Source organism: Rhinolophus sinicus, linkage group LG11 (assembly GCF_036562045.2).
Source record: "Rhinolophus sinicus isolate RSC01 linkage group LG11, ASM3656204v1, whole genome shotgun sequence".
NCBI lineage: Eukaryota > Metazoa > Chordata > Mammalia > Chiroptera > Rhinolophidae > Rhinolophus > Rhinolophus sinicus.
In genome coordinates this window covers 58,577,040-58,597,523 of record NC_133760.1, presented here as the reverse complement: position 1 = coordinate 58,597,523, position 20,484 = coordinate 58,577,040, and the positions used below count along the sequence as shown (strand labels likewise).

At 49.4% G+C, this 20,484-nt stretch overlaps 1 protein-coding gene across 1 annotated transcript in view; it reads left to right on the top strand.

Moving 5' to 3' along the window:
- The window catches only part of TMEM178B (transmembrane protein 178B), a 323,639-nt gene that overhangs the window by 273,059 nt on the left and 30,096 nt on the right, over nucleotides 1-20,484 (top strand). The window contains exon 3 of the mRNA XM_019749862.2: nucleotides 12,137-12,274. Within this exon, the coding sequence (XP_019605421.1) occupies nucleotides 12,137-12,274 (138 nt within the window). The remainder of the gene's footprint in view (nucleotides 1-12,136; nucleotides 12,275-20,484) is intronic.

Sequence of the window (20,484 nt, the reverse complement as noted above, 5' to 3'; positions counted from 1 at the left end):
GGAGCTCGGCCTCATTTGATGACATGGGGATGAGGGACGGCGGGTCAGGCATAGGCGGTGGAGATGAACCAGAGGGGATACGTGCATTCCTTCTCATGGAGGCAAATTCCAGTGAACTTGGCAGCTGGTCGGGCATGAAGGGGCGAGAAAAGAGGGGGATTCAAAATGCCACTGAGGTCTGAGAGACAGATGGTTGTGAGGATGGCCATGCCTGGCATCCACAGTAGGGGGCGTTTACAGAGTGAAGATGAGGAATGGGGTTGAGGTTTCAGAGGTTCGGAATTAGAGGCCTGAGCACTCAGACCACCATCGCGAACATGGTCAGAAAGCCGTGGGACCAGGAGCCCAGGAGAAAAGCCTGTGCCGTCGATGGAGAGTGAATAGACATCATACTAGTGGAAATTTAGCTCTGATTTGTGTAGGTTGCAAATATATTTGAACGTAGCCAAAGTACAATTTAATATTACAAATTCAGATACATGTAAACTCTCCCCTTCCAATAAAGAGAATACTCTTTAAATTCTTTGGGGAGTCGTCAGTTCCTGGAGTGGGAAGGAGCCAGGTTTCAGCTTCCTTCTAGTTCCAAGAACTGGAGTCTTTCTGCCCCATGTTCTCCGCTGCTGGCCCTTCTGAGAGGCGGGACAATGACTTCCTCGTTTTTCCCTCAGGAACATCCAGATGACTCTGCCATCAGAGTCCGTTCTACTCACAGACCCGTGAGATTCAGCCCAGACATGTCTCCCCGGCCCCTGCATCTAAATTCTACAAGCGCCGAAGTCCTTGGCTCCTGGTCCTTTTTCCAGTGACAAGGACAATGTCCCCAAAAGGCAGAGATGAGTCTTGAGCTTGAGATTTGTTCTGTCCTGCTGGGTAGGAGGACACAGGAAGTTTAAAGACCTAAGGAACTGGTGTCACATCAACAACTTGTCCCTTGAGAAGTCATCTGGGGAGTAGAAGAGACTGGGTATCAATATGTAAATATCTTGCCTTCGATATTTTATCCACTATTCTTAAAAAAACTATGCTCCATTATTACTTATTTTTTTCCAACTCAGAGGTAAATCCAACATACCAGTTCCTTTGGGAGAACTGAGAAAAAAAAATGTTTTTGCCCCGTGTTTCCCATTTTGTTCTGGGTTTTCACACATCTGCGGTTGACCGTGGCCTCATTAATAGAATAGGCTTCAGTAGGCTGCCACAGAACAAAGACAGCATGGGGGGCAGGGCGAGAGAGGGACACGCGTGGGGCCGAAGGGGAGGGCATGTTTGTCTCTTATAGAACCTGACACAAAGTGCCTAATAAGCATTTACTTAACAAAAGACCCAACAACCACACACTGGAAAAATTCAAAAGTGACTGACTACACATGAAGCATGAAAAATATTTCCAGGCAGATGAGGCACGTCAAGCATAGAAAGCAAACCATACAAAATGGAAACTATTTGAAAATAAAAAAGGGAAGCCATTAGGTATCACTTTTCAACAAAACAAATAGAGAAGGTTTTCTCATCAGCTGGCTGTAAGTGAGCTGTGTGCTGTCACCAGTGCCTGGTGACGAATACATGTCAGCGCCTTTCTCCCTTGATAACTCATCTTCCAGGAGAGACACTGTGGGCTCCTACTCAGTCGCATGCCTACTGAATGGAGTCGAGTCATCCCTTGGTTATGTGGAGAGTGAGAGCCCCTACTATGTATTAGGTGACAAACACAAAGAAGAAATAATGCCACCTTGGTTCTCCAAGTGATTGGCTGACGCACAAGACGTGGCCAGCAATCCAAGGCTGTCAGGACCTGTGACCTTCTCGAGGGAAGGGCTGGTGTCTTACAACCTCCTGTAGAACAATGAAATACAGAGCTCTGCAAATGATGAACAAATGAATGAGTCTGTGAGTGAATGTATGTGCACTAAGCGAGAGGTCTGGCCCCCAAGTGTGCTGCATGCTGGGCACTTCCTGCAGACTGGGTGATTCTGGGTCAGCGGACACAAGAGGTTTCAGGGAGGATATCTGATGAATGGGATCAGGAACTTTCCTGAGTTTGTGTGTAGCTCTGGCCATTTGGTTTGGATAAAATTCAGAATATGTGAAAGGGTGTTGTGTCCGGTATCTTCAGGTTCACGCTCTCTGTTAATTCTTTCTCCTCTTCATAGAAATGGACTCAAGTCTTGCATACTTCAAAACAAGAAAAGTTCTTCTCCCTCTGTGTTCCACCTGTCACCCCATTTCCCTCCTCTTCTCTACAATCAGTCTACTTGAAAGCATAGTGTTTAGAGTGACTTTTCCCACTCACCTCCCATTCATTCCTAGTAACTCAATGACATTGACCTCCACTGCAAGAGCCTTTGTCAAGGTCATGTGGGACCTCTTAGTTGTGTCCCGAGTAAGTGTCCATGTGGGAAGGGACCCTGGCAGTTGCATGGACAGCTGTGTTCCCTATTGCTACCACAATGCCCAGCACACAACTGGTGCTCGGCGAGTCTTTGCTGAATGTGTTATGATGTTACATCTTATTTGGTCTCGGCAACATCCGCTGTCATTGAAACCCTGTCTCCCTTTCGCTCCCATGATGTCTCTCATGCTCGATTTTGCCCTACCCGTTTTGTCCATCCATCCTTCTCTTTCTCTTCTCATCCCTTAAATACTGGTGTTCAAATTCTGGCCTTAGCCACCTTGTCTTCTCACTTTTATACCCTGGGAGAGCAGGCCTTCTATCCTACAGCTTTAGTGACGTGCGTGCTGTGTCACTATCTCAGACACAAACACTAAACACTACTCTCTTTCCCATGCACTGGGCACATGCAGCCAGGGCCGTAGTGGACATCTCCAATTAGATGTCTGTTAGGCACACAACAAACTGAACTTAACACCCTTTTGTCTCTATTTTGGGGTGGGAATATTGGGGAACAGTGTGTTTCTCCAGGGCCCATCAGCTCCAAGTCGTTGTCCTTCAATCTGGTTGTGGAGAGCGCAGCTCAGCTCCAAGTCCAGTTTCCATTTTCAATCTTTAGTTGCAGGGGGCGCAGCCCACCGTCCCATGAGGAAATTGAACCGGCAGCCCTGTTGTTGAGAGCTCGTGCTCTAACCAACTGAGCCATCCGGCCACCCCTCCGGAAGCTCAGCGGCAGCTCGTTGTCTTCAATCTAGTTGTGGAGGGCGCGGCTCACTGGCCCATGTGGGAATCGAACCAGCAACCCTGTTGTTCAGAGCTCACGCCCTAACCAACTGAGCCATCTGGCCGCCACAACACCCTCTCTTCTCTTACAAGACCTGTCCTTGTCCTTCCTCCCAGCCCCCTTCCAAAACAGATGAATAAGAATAAATCCAAACAGAGAAGCGACACTCTGTGCCTCATCTTGTGTTCTGTAGTTTGGTCAGTGATGTCACCATAGTCTCATCATCCAAGCCTGAAGCCCAGGAGTCACCAGTGCCTTCCCCCTCTCCCTGTCTCACAGTCAGTCACCGATTCCCATCAATTCTACTGCCTTTCCCCCACAAAGTTCTAAGAGGGCTTAACCGGTTATACAAGCACGTCTTTGTTTCCAGACTTTACCCAGAAAGCTGCCCTGCTAACGTGGGGTGGGCTCCTCCCTTGCTCTTGCCACCTGGGTGTTCATGCTTGGATGCACGTATGTCACCTGCCGTGTCGGGATCGTGTGGGATACATATGCTTGTGCGTTATTTTTCATTTAGTTTTCTATTACAAACTTTCCCCTGGTCATTGACATTCTTCAAAAGAGTAATTTAGTAGCCAAAAAATACTCTGTTGCATTTTATTGAATGTTAAACTCTCTCCTGGGCTTTGAAGTAGCATGGAATCTGAAAGGGACAGGGGAAGGGGAAGGGTCTGGGCAGACTGAGGCCCTCTCCCAGATCCACCGCTTACTGGCTGCGTGACCTTGATCAGCTGAAATCCCCTTGCCTCGGTGTCTAAGTCTACACAATGAGAAAAATTGTGGAGCCGTTGGGAGGCTTTATGGACATGTTCTGCATAAATTGCTCAGCTCAGTGCCTGCACATAGTGGAGGCACAACAAATGTTCATTCCCATTTATCTTTCCCTTTCCCAGGCTTTGCAGATTCTTTGCCATCAACCCCTTCTCAGGGGCCTGCAGCATATTTCTGGAAAGCATCGCACCCTCTAAGTTGCCCATGTGTTTTAAAGCTCCCATCTTGTGTTACTCTGTGGGGACCCTGGGGACGTTCTTGCCCAGCCACTCTGACTTCAAGACTGCGCTCGGAGCAGCTGTCAGGGACACATAGAGAGAAGGAGCATGGGAACTTCTCTGGGATGGAGTAGGGGATTGTACTGGTCGTGCTCACCGCGCACAGCAGAAGACCCCCCGGACCAGAAGCAGGCGCCGAGCTGGCTCTACCCAGGCATTGCCAGCCGGCTGAGCCGCGGTTTCCTTTTCTTCCTTCCCTTCTGCAGTTTCTGCTGTTGGCTTAGCAGTGTAGCTGCAGGACGAAGAGTCATTTTGTGATTTTTTTTTTTGGTTTGGGACTCTGCCTCTCAGTTCTGGGTTTTCCTCCCCTTCTCCTCTCTTGTCTCCAGGCACTTGCTTTAGCTGCTGACCTAGTTTTCATCAGGCGAGTGCGAATTTTGCAATTTGCCTTCCATTGTTTTGACAATGGATGTGATTTGTATATGGCAGAATCACATAATATCCCTATTTATGGAAGCTTTCTAATCCGGAGGTAGGGTTGAGGAGGAGGAAACTTCAAGCTCGTCTTCTGATCCAGAAACCGCTTTTTATTTCTATGGCAGCTACCTTCCCCCTTGGAGGGCAGTGCAGAAACATCTGTTGGGGTCCTAACCTGTGGGGTATCAGACGTGCTCATTAAACTTTCTGGTAAGGGGCCCCCTCGGTGCATGGCTTTGTGCGATCTGGAATCTGGACCTATGTTTGTATATGAGAAACAAATATGTTGAATGTTTAAGTGATAGTTTGTGCTGGCTTTTAAAAATAAAATAAGATTGGAAGCGAGAGAAATTGTCTTCACAGTGACATCTGAGTCACTGAACTGGTTTGCATCAGGTAGGTACCTCCTCACCCTGCATTATTCTCTGCTACACACAGTTTTAGTAATTATTGCGGCTTGGGAAGACGATCTCATTTAGCAAAATATTTATTGAGCACCTGCTCATGTCAGTGACATGAAAATAGAATACATCAGACATGAGCACGGCCCTGAGCACGCTCACATTTATTGGAGGGAGGGAGATAAATTATTGCAATGAGACATGTGAGATGGTCCGTGGTTGAGGGGTAATAGCGACCAAGTGCTACAGGAGCCCCGTGCCCTGGAAGGCTCCCAGCCATTTGCTTGTCAGGGAAACCTTTAAGGCTAATGAGAAGCTTGCCAGGTGGAGCCTGTGGGCAGCCATGTTGGCAGAGAGCACAGCGCCACCACGGAAGGAGGGAGGAAAGTGCCAGGTCTTTCAGGGAAGTGCAGTCTGTGAGGAGACAGTTGACGAAAGATGGACAAAAGGACCTCGTAGGGATCATAGCCCCACGTTGGGCACTTTCTCATGGACACATAAGAATGATTTTGTGTTCACATGAAAATAATTTCTTACATATAACTGCATTGCAATCCCGAACCAACTCACACTCTGGAAGAAAGCTCCTGGCAAAACCTTCTGTTCGCTCCTTCTCTGTTTCAGTGTTAATTAGTTAGATCACTGAATCCCCCCCTACAGAGTTGCAGTCTTGCCCATGCCTCTTCCTTCTAGATCAGTTGTAGCACTCACTGTGAGAGCCCAGGGTTCAGATAGCCTCTGTGGCCACCGGCACCTCTGCTATTAGCTGTGGTAGCCTCCAGCTGTTTGGGTCCTTGGAGGATAAGAGGCATCAACACTCCAGGGTGAAAGCATCTCAAGCTTAACAAATAGAAAGCTGGAGCCTCCGCCTTGGCCTGTGCAGGTACCCGAGAGACACAGCCACATATTCCAGAAGGCTGCTCCCTCAGGAAATCAAATCCTAAATTAGGGGCTAGCCCCAGCGTGTTACTCAGCTCCTATGTGCTCATGTACAGAAAATGCAAAGGATGCGAGGCATGAAAAAAAGAGAACCACTTTAAACGACTTCCATTTCTACGCACACTTATACAGCTCAAGCTTTGTGTCAGGCACTATTCTAAGCAGTTTATACATATTAACTTATTTAATCCTCTTAATAACCCTTTGAAGTTAAGTACTGTCCTCCACTTACAAGTGCAGCAACTAGACTGACTTGCTGAATTTCACACAGCCAGTGGGTGGCAGAGCCAGGGTCCTAAAAATCTCTGCTGCCATCCCCAGGTGTTGACTATCTCTATGGTGACCCAGAATCCAAACCCCCCAGTTTCTTCAGAGATGGTTGCCATGCAGTAATTGGTTCCTGGAATATTCCTTCTCGTTTGATCAATTTGTCCTGAGCCAATCCCACGGCTAGCACGTTCACTGCAGAGTCTCTCTCTCTACTTCTTACTCCCCAGACTGACCCCTTGAGGCAAAAACACTGGCGTCCAGGCCCCACCACCTTGCTCTGTCCTCCAATTCCTGTGAACTTGAACCCCAAGGGACTAATTGTGAAGGACTGTGTCACCCCCAGGGCAGCTGACACCCTTCCACCAGCCACGTGTTCGGATCTTGCAGAAGGGAGAGCGTCCAGCCAGCAAGGCTCACCTAGAGGTGACCAACAGATGACCGACCGTGGCCTTGCTGGTCACTCCACACTCTGGACACTGAGGGCGTTACGACAGTGCCCTCTCTCCCCATTGCCAAGTCTTTACCATCACAGCGAGGTTAACATACACTTACCCTCACCATTTCTGGGTGTTTTTCTTTTTAATTCAAATCATCATCATTTTTATGTGTGCAAGATCTTAAAAGAGCAAATAGAAAGATATTCAGAGTGCATATATATTTTTCTTCTCTAAGTGGTGTTTATTTAAATGCATATATCCTGGTTTCCCGTGTAGAGTTGCAAGCAATACCTTTCAATTTAAATGGTAATAGGAGTGTAAACTTCAAAATGAAAATTTTTCCATGAGGGAGAACTGCTTTTTCTGGTTCAATTTAATGGCTCTCCTCGCTTTTCTTCTCCACCTTCCCTCATTATCAACCCTCTTCTGCCCACTCCTCTCCACTGTGCTGAACGAAATTCTTTTGCTCAAAAGTTTAGAATGCACCGTTCTTATTTCGAAAATTATGACGTTCAATGTTAGGGCCATGGAATACAGATAATGGACTCAAAGCCAACACGATTCCTGAGATTTTTCTTTATCTCAGCCTTAGCCTGCAGAGCCCACCTCTTCATTCGAGGTTCTTTCCAAGGGGATTATTCTCAGGTCGACCTTGTATAATCTTTTCCCAAGGCTTCAGATAAGCATGTTAGGTTTTCTCTTCTCTTTTATTTCTTCCTTCTTTCCTTCCTTCCTTCCTTCCATCCTTCCTTCCTTCCTTCCTTCCTTCTTTCCTTCCTTCCTTCCTTCCATCCTTCCTTTTTCTTCTCAAAAGGCAGGAAGAGACAGGACAAGAAATACAAGTGATGTATGTTCCCAGGTGCAACGTGCTGCTTGGGCACAGTGAGCAATCACAAAGAATGGGAGAGGCAGCTTCTCACTCCTAAAGCGAGAACATGGACACATAGGGTAACCCAGACGGCCAGGAGTGGGGGCATCTCATGTGGGCCACTCCTTAGGCAGAGAGGCCCTTGGGATTTACTCAAGTGTAAACAAAAAGCAACATAGATTGAACGACAATGAAAATAATATCTAATGACTTTAAATTCAAATCTGGAGAGTATACTCACCTTCCACAAGACCTCACGGACAAAAGTTGGTGTCTGAATGTAATATCTGGCTTCATCTTCCTTTTATTTATTTTGTCTTTCATTCATTTCCTCATTCATTGTTTTTATCCTGTTATACCTGTGTGTGGTTTGTAAGCTTCCTTAAATCTTTTTTTTAGAATAAGGTAAGACTGTTAATACATAAATTAGAACTGATTTTATAATATAAATTTCAATGATTTTGATTCTGTTGTTTTAAGGCATTGTTTTTGTTTTTCCACATATTCTTGGTTCTTTTCGATAGTATCCTGTCCTTATTTCATGGAGGCAAACTATGTTTCTTCTCTTGTGTCTCTGAGAATATTCATAATAATTTTTAATAATAACTTTCAATTATTGTTTCTTATCCCTGCTCAGTGTTTTCTCAACTTCTTTTTCTCCCAGGCTTGGCTCAGTTATCTGGTGATGCTGGGTTGTCTGGTGGGGTTGCTAAACAGCTACCTGGAAGCACTGAGTGGGTGGGTGGGCTTTATTGGAGATTGGTCGGAGAGGCTGCCTATGGGGCACCCCCAGTGTCAGAGTGTCTAGGTATTTTCTCTTGTGCTAGTCATCACCAGAGTGACCTCTCCCAGCCTCCAGGCTGGAGGGCAAAGGCCAGGCAGTAAACTTCTTGGAGCAGGTAGAAGAGGGCTGTGGTATCCAGGGTAAGCACTGAACATTCTCCATGTGTGTAGTCATTTAATTACCCTACGTGTAGTGGCCCTTAGCCATGCTGACCAGCTACCTTCGCCTGAGCTTGTTGACCCCCCATCCTAAGTGCTACCTCTCTAGCCCTGGGGCCAGGAAGTGGGGGTGTCCCCCAGAGGTGTGCAGTGGGTGAGGAGATGTAGGGATCTAGTTCCATCTCCAAGAGCTTCCACCAAATCCTTGTTCTATGTCCTTCTTCTCTAACTTCCTGATCCACAGGAACCTGTCGGGGCCAGTTCACGAGACTCGTGGCCATTTGGCAGTTTGGTTTTCAGCTTCCCGGCTGGGCTGCTGGCTTTAGGTTTGGCTTCCTCCCTCTGCTAAGTCAATCACACTGTCAGCTTTGTCATTTTTCATCTTTGATTGTTGTCTTCATCTCCTTTCCTATTACCCCATCCTTGTAAATGTCTATCTTTAAAAAAAAAAAAAAATCTCTTAACTAGAGTCCTGGCTTTATTTGGGAGGAAGAGATGCATTTTATTCAATCTGTCATGATAATCCAGTAGGACTTTAATTATATTATTAATTTTATTTTCCCACACAACTCAATGACCCAACTCACTCTTCTTTGAGTTCACTGGTTTGAGACTGCTTATCAATAAATTATCTAACTTCTTTGGCTCTTGCTTTTCTCTTCTGTAAAACAAGAATACTTCTTGTCCTGCATGCTTTCCTAGTTGTTGCCGCAGCTGCTCTGAATTCCCGCATAGATCTCAGGACAGAGTAACTAGTGGTACACGTGTGGCTCTAACGAAGTCAGGTTCACAAGGTGACGGTGAATGTCTTCCCGGGTCAGTGAGAATACTCAGGCCTGATCTCTGGCTTTCATCCTTCTTTCCAGATCAGCAGTGTAGCGTGACCCTCAGCTTTTATTGACACAGCCCTTTGGGACACAGCAAAGTGCCCCTGCTCTGTGTTAAAAGCCACAGCCCCTCCCCAACCTGTGGCACAGATGACCACTGTCAGTTCTGGAACTTTGGAAGAGGACCTGTCTTCTCCATTCCCTTTCTCCCTTTTCCTCTGTTTCCTTCTAAGTGAAACACTGCTTTTCTCCTCCAACGAGAACCTTCCCTCTTTCTCTGATGTGTATTATTTCCCTTTTCCTGCCAGCCCACTTTCCCATCCCGGCCCAAGTGGGCACACCTTACGTGAAATATTATCCACTTAATCCCCCAGGTAGTACCTTTGCTCGCAAGAGTCTGCAGAGCCCAGAGGACCAGTCAGGCCTTCCAGTGAGCAAGGCCAAGTGCACCGGAGAGGGCTCTATGGCTACAGCAGGGTTATCTGTCTCTAGTGCTACTGATGGGGCCAAGATTTCCCTAAGAAACCCTCCATCCACTGAAAAGGGGACCTGTACTTCCACAGGGACATAGAAGGGAACTTACCTGACCCGTTTAAGGGGCTATGAGCCTCCTTTACTTTGAAAATACCTGAGCAACTCGTTTGCCGGGCCCACCACCTCCTTGCCCTTGACCATGGTGGAGAGTGGACGAAGCATCTGTAGCAGAGGATCCCATCTCTGGGAATCAGTCCAAATGGGCTCACATGTCAGGAGGGGACCCTTCTCCACCCAGGACACATCTCAGACCTGCTCATGCTGGAGTCTGTAGTGGTGACGAAGGAAGAAGGGACAGAGACTGGTGGCAGTGGAAAATGCACTGTGGGAACATGGGGAGGCCAGGACAACCAAAGACAGTTGAATAAGTGGTGCTGGCCCAACTGGCAGGCATGTTCCTTCCTTCACGCTGGCTGTGGCTGACTGAGCCCGTAAGCAAGGAGCCAGCTCGGGAAGCATGGCGCTTGTTTGAGCGCTGTGATCCGAGAGCCCTCGCAACCAAGTTTCCTGGGACACATTGGGTGACATGAGCAGTCAGTACAGTGTGGCATGATAATTAGGTGTCCTTGGCAGTTCACATAAATGCCTGTACTGAGTATTACTTCCGCCTGGCTTGGGCAGGCACTGCTGGGTCAGCGGGGGAGGCCAAAGGAGAACTCAGTAGAACAGGGGCCTGCTCGGTGGGTGGATTTCTGCCTCTGTGACAGTGACAGGGTCCTGTCCTCCCTATGCAGGCCCTTCCTTGCAGGAGAAGCTCAGCTGCTGTCTTTTCCTTTGTCCTCGCTCCCCACTCTACAACCAGTTTCCTCTTGGGCTAGGGGCTGCCGCTGTCTGAGCTTCAATGTCAGGACAAGGTCATGGACCGAATCCCTCAGTAGAGGACAGGACCAGAAGGTCTCCAGCCAAAGTAGGCCAGATCTGCAGCGGCTCCCAATGGGGGTGGCTGGAATGAGAGAGGAATGGAGGGGATGGGACGCCCCTGTGAGTGTGCAGATCCCAAGGTGTTCCCCTTAGAGACAATATAGGGCATTTGTTTCCCAGGGAAGAGAAGAGGCCCTCCACCCTCAAACCCCCTCCTTGCCTTTGAGAGAGGGCGATGCCCTTGGGGTCCCCCAGGCTTCTCTAGCAATGTTCCCAGAGGCAGAGGCACAGGCAATGGCTTCACTCCTGCGTGGAGCCCTGTGGGAGGGCCTGAGGCTGGCGATAGGTTCAGATGTAGATGGATGGGCTCCACCCAGACTGCACAGGTGGACAGGGAGCTGCGGGTGGGTGGGGGGCTAGGGCAGCGTGGACGGAGTCCATGACAAGTGGTGGGGTGTTAACGTGGAGGACGTAAGAAGCCTGGATTCCAGGGCAGCAGTACGAGGTGGGGTGGGTGGGGGGAATGCGCCGCAGGACAGTGGGGTAGCCAGGAGGAAACTGAGCCGAGCAAGATGCAAGTGAGGCTGACTGAGACAGGACAGCAGCTCTGCCCTCGCCCTTCTGCTAAAAATACCTCCTTTCCAGACAGCCCTCCTCCTTCCTGTGCCCACGCTGGGCTTTGTCTGGCGGGGTCAATGAGGCATGGAGCAGGGGAGGGCCTGACCCAGAAAGCTGGGCTGCCCTGGGGTCCAGGGGGCTACGGGGGGTACTCTGGGGCTCGGTCTAAGAACAAGAGGTGTGGCTCCCCATGCTGCAACCCCACATGCAAGGAAAGCTGAGGCCTAGGCGCCAGCTTAGAGGGGAAGAAACTAGAAGCTGCAGGCTTTCCTTATCACCCTGGACCTACCAGAGAGACCAGCGCACCCTGGAGGGAAGGGAGGGAGTTCTTAGCAGGTGCAGCCAGACTGCCCAGATCCCGCCCAGCTGAGAAGTGAATGACACGCTGAGGTTAGGACCCGAGAGCCGTCCAGAGCTGGGTTGGCTGCCGTCTCCTACCGCTCACTAGGTGTAGGGCTTGCAGCCATTTTCCCAATAGGAATAAAGACAGTGCCTGTCTCAGAAGGTTGAGATGGATGCTTGGGCGGCATAGTGCTGTGCCTGGCACAAAGGAGGCACACCAGAAGTGACAGCTGATACGATGACAATCTCTCCCTGTACTTATGAACCAACTGTCCTGCGTGACCTGCATAGAAGGGTGCAGTCACCACTGGGGCTCTCTCCTCTGCAAAGGAAGCATGATTGTGCAGACCGGCTGCCTTCCTGCCCCTGCCTTCTCCCCGTCTGCCTGGGCTCAGGCTGTGCCCTGACCCTGAGTTCCAGGCTCTGACGCTAACCGTTGCCCTCCTGCTTCCCCACAGACTTGCGCAGGATGACAGCTGGCTTCATGGGCATGGCGGTGGCCATCATCCTCTTCGGCTGGATCATTGGCGTGCTGGGCTGCTGCTGGGACCGAGGCCTTATGCAGTATGTGGCCGGGCTTCTCTTCCTTATGGGAGGTAAGGCCGGAGGCTCAGGGGGCGGTGGGGGTGGGCAGGTCCTGGGTACGTACTAGGCTTCTGGGCAAATGGCGAGGGGCAGGGCAGATGAAGGCTACAACTCGGGTGGGGTCTACTAACTCATTCATTCATTCATTCATTCATTCATCAAACATTTTTTGAGTGCTCTTAACCACTGGCCACTGTGGCAGCTGCTAAGGATGCAAAGGCTAGTGAGACGTGGTCCTTACCCTCGGGCGTCTGATGGCATGGTGTGGCTGGCATTGGGAGAAGTGTCAGACCCGGGGCGAACTTGAACCCAGGAGACAGTTGGCATTTTATACACGTGCTAGACTCCGGGGTGGGAAGCAGGTAGGTGGTGCCTGGGCAGCTTCCCCTTTGAAAGCCTCACCCTTGATTTATGTGTCTGGTTCGAAATAAGACCCTCCAGTGGTGGTAGGACAGGGCCAGACCTTCCCTCTACCTGCCTCCCTTACTGTCTGTTACTGCCATGGCCATACGACCAATCGGTCCTTATAAAGGGATTGTAGATACGGAGAACTCTATAGCTGTGCAGGAATAGGCCCCCATCATGGGAAGTGAACGTTAATCCACAGTCTACGTGCGCCTCTTTTCTCTCTGAGGAGCTCAAACGTGCTTTTCAGTCTCCTCGTGTGAGTCAGTTCAAAGCCCAAGCTAACCAGTGGGTGTGCCCATCACATCCGCTCCTCAGAAAAGTGGATCGGCGAATGCGCGGAGCTGGGTGAAGGGGGGACTGCACAGAGGGGATTAGAAATGCGTATGGAAAGAGGAAAGTGAGCTCTAGCTACGGAAACAAATGTCAGACATTAGGTGCCCCATGCACATGCCCAGCTCAGGCCCCTCCTGTGAAATGCCTGACTCTGGGTTCCTGAGCGGAGGTGGGAGGGAGGGAGTGTGTCAAGCCAGGGAATGGAGGCGGCCGGCTGTCCCTCTGGGTGTGCAGAGATCTCTGGGGGCTGGTGAGGAGGAAAATGGCACCATTCGTCTTGGGGCCTGATGGTTGCGTCCCACACTTGCAGTATAGCAGCTCCCACACCTGTCCTGGTCTCCCACAAAACCGGCCCTGCTTACCTCTTTCACGCTCGGTGTCCTCCTCAGTGAAACAAGGGGGAAACTCGATTTCCGAACTCTGTTTTAGTAGCAGCTGAATCCATTTTGTTCCCACCTTGCAGTCAAGCTCCTGCATGGACTCTGACATGTGAAAAGATAACGGTGGAGGGGTTCTGTTTGTCGTGGGTAGTCTCGCTACGACTCTCTTGGTTTTACAAAGATCAACTCCAGTACCACAGGAGAGGCTCTGGAGAGGTCTCCCAGGAAGCCGAGAAGAGCTGAGCAAACAGGCCTTGGGCTGAGCAGGAATCCGGGGGCTCTGGGAGCTGCTGCTCTTTCATCGCCTTCTCTTTGGAGACGTTCGTCGCTCCCTGCACACTGTCTCCTCTCCCCGCTCTCTCTAGGCACGTGGCTTACCTCCGCACAGGTGCTAAGTCTCCAGGACCATTCAGCCCTGACGGCTTCCTTCCGGGCTGCTGAAATCAGCTTCCAGAGACAGAGAGGGAATGTTAGTGTCCTTTCCAGTAGCCGCGGGGGTCCAGGTGCCCCCAGCAGCTGCCATCTGCTGACCCCAGGAGCTCGGTTCAGTCAGAGCTAGGGAGGAGCTGACTCAGGCAGAGAAGCTGTGCTTCCCCATCTGCTCAGCAGAGGGAGCCACACTTAGAGGCCCAGGTGTCAACCCAGAAGTGACGGGAACCTGTGTATCAGAAGGAGGCATTTCAGCACCAGCGTCTCCCAGAACCTGACCAGTCCCTGCCCGCCAAGAGTTAACCTTCTAGGCTGGACCTGTTGGAGAACTTGGGAGCCAGCTACCTGGTTCAGCCACCTCATGGACACAGCAAAACAATGTCACTCCAACTACAGATATTTATGGCAAAGTGGGACAAAAAGGCCCACAGCCTTGGCTTTCCCCCAGAGTGGATTTCAGGCATCTGTAACGGAGGACAGACAGGTGTCCATAGGGTGAGATAGCGACACAAGTGAGACCAGCTGGCCCAACCGCGGCATGCTTGGGAGCTGACCAGGCATGAACGTAGGGAGCAGGTGGAAACGGAGGGGCCGGCAAGAATGAAGAAGGTAAATTTGGAGTCAAGAGTCTGAAGATGGAATTGCAGGGGACTTGAGATGAAAGGACCAGAGCCGACCTAAGAATGGAAGAATTCTGTTAGCATCCTCTTCCCGGTCCGGATATGAAGGAAGAGGGCCCACACTGAGCACTTCTCCGCTCCCGATTTAATGATTTCCCCGGGCTCAAGAAGAGAGGGCACCCCACACCTTGTGAAAGAACCTGCCGGCAAACTGTTTCATTAACACCCAACCCAGAGGAGGCAATTCATGAACTAGGGCGGTTTGTGGAGCTAGGAGGCTGGGGGTGGTGGGTGGGATCCAGTTTTCCCTTTGGCAGGGCCTCCAGGGGAGAATCTAGCCCAAACTGGCACAACACCATTCGGTGCCAGCAATTGCCAGAGACAAGCGTCTTGATGAATCATCAGTGGTATTCAGAGGCGCAGGAACAGGCTGACACGGGAAAGGCAGGGGAGTGTGTGACGGCAATGATGACTTGTGATTCACTCGCTGGGGGAACCTGAGCCGCCTCAGCACGCAGACCTCTGGGATGCTGTGAGCATCCAGCCCCTGGCCGTTCCCATCAGCATCCTCATCACGCAGCCTCCCACTCTCTTGGAAGACATTCATCATCTCTGCACCACCCGGGTCTGAGCCTCCATGAGCCCTCGCCTGAGCTGATGCTGGAGCCGCTATCTAGACACCTGACTCCACGCTGGCACTCGGCAATCAGTCCTTCACAGAGCAGTTGGCGTGCTTTTTTTAAAACTATAAATCAGATTGATTACTCCTCTGTTGCTCATCGGTGCGCCAAAGGCTTCCAGTGAAACCGAAAATCCAAATTCCTTTCTCTTCTGTAGGCGCTGTCTTCGTCAGCTCAGGCTGTGATCACAAAATACCACAGACTGGGCGGTGTAAGCAGCAGACATTTTATTTCTCACTGTTCTGAAGGCCGGGAGTCCAAGGTCAGGGCCTGGGCACGTTCGGGGTCTGGTGAGGACCCACTTGCTGCTTCATAGATGGTGCCTTCTTGCTGTGTCCGGAAGTGGAAGGAGCAAGGGAGCCCCCTGGGGTGTCGTTAATGAGAGGACTAATGCCATGCGTGAGGGTGCCACCCACATGAGCTAATTACCCCCAAAGGCCCCTCCTGTTTGTACTGACACCTTGGGGGTTAGGACTTTTGGGGGCACACAAGCGTTCAGTCCATAGCAGGAGCCCTGTGTAACCTGCCGATGCTGCTCTCTCGCCTGCTTTCCTAGTCCTTCCCCTACATTCACTCCATCACTCCAACCACACGCTTTCTGTCCTGGAGCACACGCAGCTCTCCTTCTTGGCCGGAGCTGGCTGATCGCACTGCCCACAGGGCTTTCCCCACCAGTGCCTCCGGCCGGTTCCTTCCTAGAATTCAGAGTGTGAAGTAAAAGTCACCCCCCCACCCTCTGGAGGCACCAGGACCACCAGTTTAATGCAGCCACCCAGTGTCTCTCAGTATCTTAATCAATTTAATTTTCTGCAGCACACTCATACTCCCTGTAAGGTTTGTTGTTGTGTTTTGTTTTCAGGTTTATTATGGTTGTTGTTTAGCAGCTTACAACAAACATTTATTATCTCACAGTTTCCCTGGAACAGAAATCCAGGCACAGCTTAACCGGGTCCTCGGAGAACTGTAATCAAGTGTCAGCTGGGGTCGGGGCCCTCTTCCAAGTGCACGATGGTGTCAGAGCGCCTGTCCTTGCCGCTGTAGGACTCACGGAAGTTGGCTCGTGCCAGGCCAGCAGGAGACAGCCTCAGACTTCTTCCTTGTCGGACCTTCAGATCCTTTTGTTTTTCCTCTTTAAGATTTTACTTTTTAGAAAATTTTAGGTTTATAGAAAAATTGAACAGATAGTACAGAGTTCCCATATAATACTTCTTGATATCCAAGACTACCTAATTTTTCAGAATTTTAAGCCTCACAGCCCTAAACATAATAATTTTCTTAACATAAACATTGACTTGCATTGCCCATGGTGTGCTAAAAATAGATATTAAGAGCTAATTATATCCCTAAAAATTAAACCTGCACACAGCTTCCCCTAATATAAATAATATCTTATACTAGTGAGTTACAGTTGTTAAAACTAATGCACCAATATCGGTACATTATTATTAACGAACGTCCATACTTTATTCAGATTCTTAGTTTTTACCCGACGTCTTTTTTCTGTTCCAGGATCCCATGCAGGATTCCCCGTGGCATTTAGTTGTCATGGGTCCTTAGGCTCCTCGTACTGTGACAGTTTCTCAGGCGTCCCTTGTTTTTGATGACCTGGCCAGTTTTGAGGAGTGCTGGTCTTCCATATTGTAGGATGGCCGTCCATCGGCGCTTGTGTGCCACCTTGATTTTGAGTGTGGGTGTTGCTCTTGATCGCCCGGCTGAAGCAGTGGGGGTCAGGTGTCTCTTGTGGAAAGTGACTCTTCCTTCCCTGATTCCGTACTGTCCTCGTTGGAAGGAAGGCACACGGCACCGCCCACACCTGAGGAGTGGGGCGTTAGGCTCTGTCTCCTTTAGGTGGGGCAGCAACATAAGGTATTTGGAATTTCTCTACGTGGGAGATTTGTCTCTTCCACCCTATTTATTAATATATTCAGTCATTTACTTCTATCAGTGTGGACACATGGATATTTATTTTATACTTTGGGTTATAATGCAATGCTGTATTTCATTTGCTGCTCCTGTTGTTCCAGCTTTGGCCATTGGGCGCTCTTGCAGCTGGCACCCCATGTCCCGTTGACATACTTCCTATCGCTGTGGGGTTTTGTTTTTGTTTGTTGCTGTTGTTCTGGTGTGTGGAGCAGTTCGTTTCTGGTACTACAAAGTGCTCCACACTCATCTTGTGTATTTCCCACCCCAGTCCTAGAATCAGCCGTTTCTCCAGGGAGCCCTGGTTCCTTTTAGTAGAGAGTGATACTAAAAATCCAGAGCTGGGCACTAGGTGTCTGCAGTGGTTTTAACATTCTGTATTTGTTTATTGAGTACCCGCCCAGCGCTTGCAGGTAAGTTCCATGAGCTCGAGAGCCTTGTCTGCTTGTTCTCCGACGTCTCCCCTGGATCTGGAACAGTGTCCACACGCTCGAATATCTGTTGAATGCATGCATTGCACAAGTGAATTGTGTGCAACAGAAAGTATTTTGTTTTGTCTTGATAGAGCAGCAATCCTTCAAAACAGTACCCTGTTTTATGTTCTGTCGTACTAGGGTCTATGTATGTCTGGTATAAAATGTCCCAAATTCCATTTGGAAGTAGGGGATACATTACACGTGGATTCATGACAATTTTCTGTCTTTAAGTTAGACTCCTAGAATGTTAGAAATGGAAGGGACCTAGAGGTCATCCAGTTTGACCTCCTTGTGTTTCCGGATAAGAGTAGTTACGTCGGTTGTCCTGGGTCACCCAGCTCGTGAGTGGCATCACTGGAGCCAGAGCCTGGCCCGGGACACCAGCCTGGACAGGTGCAGCCCATCCCACTGCCTCTGCTTTCAGCACCTTCTGTTGACGATCCCCAGGGCCCCCTGCACCACACACACGTCTTCCCATGCATGTGTGGCTCCGACTCTGTGCTTCGAGGCAGATGCCAGTGTTCCCAGAATCTCTCTATTTCCTTTCTGTTCGTCCCTTCTCAAAGCACAAAAGGGCATACAGAGGAGGTGGTGGCCATAATTGAGGGCATAGATGGTAATGGGAAAATGAAATCATTAAAGGTCCTTTCCTACCACCTGTGGTCAGTGTAACCTTTTCTACCTTCCCAGTCAGTCAGGGGAATAAGAGAATGCCCTAAAGAGGCTCAAGCTATCAAGTTTGAATGATTGCAGTGATTTGCAAAACGCTGACACCAAATGCCTGCCCCCCACCCCCCCACCAAGCTCACTGGAGAGCAGTTCATCTGTGCAGTGAACCCCAAACACCTCTCTTCTGATAGATATTGACCTTGATAAAGACCCAGCAACTCTGAAAACTTACAAGCCTACAATGAATAGTTCAAGGCATAGGCGTCTTGCTGGAAGGACAGTTTCTTTAAGGCAGTAGTCATTTTAGGGACTCCAGTGGGTAGAGCAATATTCAGCTTCCCATTAGCCTCTGCCACTGCCATTCCTCACTCTAGCACGACTTGGAGACATGGCTCGTATGGTTTGCTGTCACTCCAGAAGGCACTGTGCCTCAAGCTTCATGACTTGTGGGTGAAAGAGGGGAGACCATGTGAATTAGATATTCTAGGGAGGGAGAATAAATGCAGTAAGCCAATGACTTACCATGATGCAAAGCTGTAAGAACCCCTCAACAAATGGCAGTCGTTCCTATTATCTGTATACCCTAAAAGTGGAGTCCATTCTAGTAGACAGAGAAGTGTCCGTACTCCATCATGACCAACCAAGGGCAACTGTGGCATAAAACCTATCTACTTAGCCTGCTAAACTGCTTTTAGAGTCTCACGTGAGATTTCATTAGAAAATCCCAACTCCTGATGTTTATCTTATAACCTTTCTTTTAGAATCCTAAGCAGACCTCCATAGACTGCTTATACGCTGGAACGTGTCTTGCCCTTTGGAAGGTGCATATTTGAATATTTATTAGCATTTGATGATGACATTCAACACAAAGACATTTGGGGGAGAAAACACGTTGTCAGGAAGACTGGGAAATGCTGTCACACTGGCCTGATGGAGAACGAATGATCAGGACCGATGGGTCTAGTAACCCAGGCAGCAGGAGGGTTCATTTCACTTGGGAGTTAGAACGCACCCCAGTGGAGCTGCACCCTTGCCGCCCAATGGGACCTGCCTCCGTTATAGATTTGCATTTCGGAAGAGTACAGTAAGCGGCCTTGGTCCTGCAAACTCAAGTCTGGTCATGGAAGGCCCTGTCAGAATGCCCTATAGCTGTCTGCCCAGATGTTCGAGAAAGCCACAGTATAAACACTCACCGAGCAGAGGTTGCTCTGTCACTGAATCCCTGGAGGGAACTGCTAAGACAGAGCAGACCCTGGAAGGAGGTGGGAAGGAGGGTGGTTGATGAAGGCACCCAGGAGAGCTCTGTGGGAAGAACCAACCCTTGTCCCTGGAGTCCCTGCCCCCACTCGCCCATGAGCCACCTTCCATGCATTCCCTGCCATCTAACTGGAGCTTACCGTCCTTGCTCAGGGGGAGAATCATCCACCTATGAGAGGGAATTATGGTTTTGTCATGGAGAACTAGTCCAGGACCAAAAGACCAGCCGTGTGACATTGGGGAAGTTATTTAACCACCCTTCGTGTATTGTTTCAATTTTCTCATCTGTAGAAGAGGGTAAACCACTATGTTTGTCTACCTGACCCATAGTCGTGAGAGTTACAGCGTTAACTCCTATGAAAGTCTTAGGACCCTGCCTGGCATTGTTCTCAATCAATTTTTACATATTCTTCTTTTAGCTACGGAGATGCTGCTTTTTAAAATAACTTCCTTTAGCGACACTCTGCTTCGAGCAGCCCTGTACCAATATTGCCAATATCACACAGACACATATACTATGGGCTGATAAAGATGAAATTGCTTGAACACATAATATCTTTCTGGGTAATCACCACCCCATTCATTCATTCATTCATTCATATTATAGTATATTCATTCATTTATTCACATTATAGTATATTCCTTCTTATTGTGTGTATTATTATGTTATGTTATATGGTATCATACTATATTAGTTCATTTACATCGTATGCCAAGCACTGCTTAAACAGTTGGGCTAGAGTAGGGAATGGGAGAAAGTCCTTGTGAAACTTGGGTCCTGGTTGGAGAGACAGATAGAAACAAGGACCTTAGATTTATGATACGATGTCCGGTGAAAAATAAAACTGGGAGGGAGAGGGATGGGGGCATCGTTGTAGGTGGAGGCCAGTGGGTGGGCAGGCAGGCCCCTCAGAGGTGGTGACTGTTGAACAGAGGCTTGAGTGAAGGGAGGTAGGGAGGCTGGTGGCAGAATCGTTCCTTAGAAAAGAGCAGCAAGTGCAAAGGACCTGGGCTGGGAATGAGCTTGTTGGGTCTGGAGAAGGTGGACA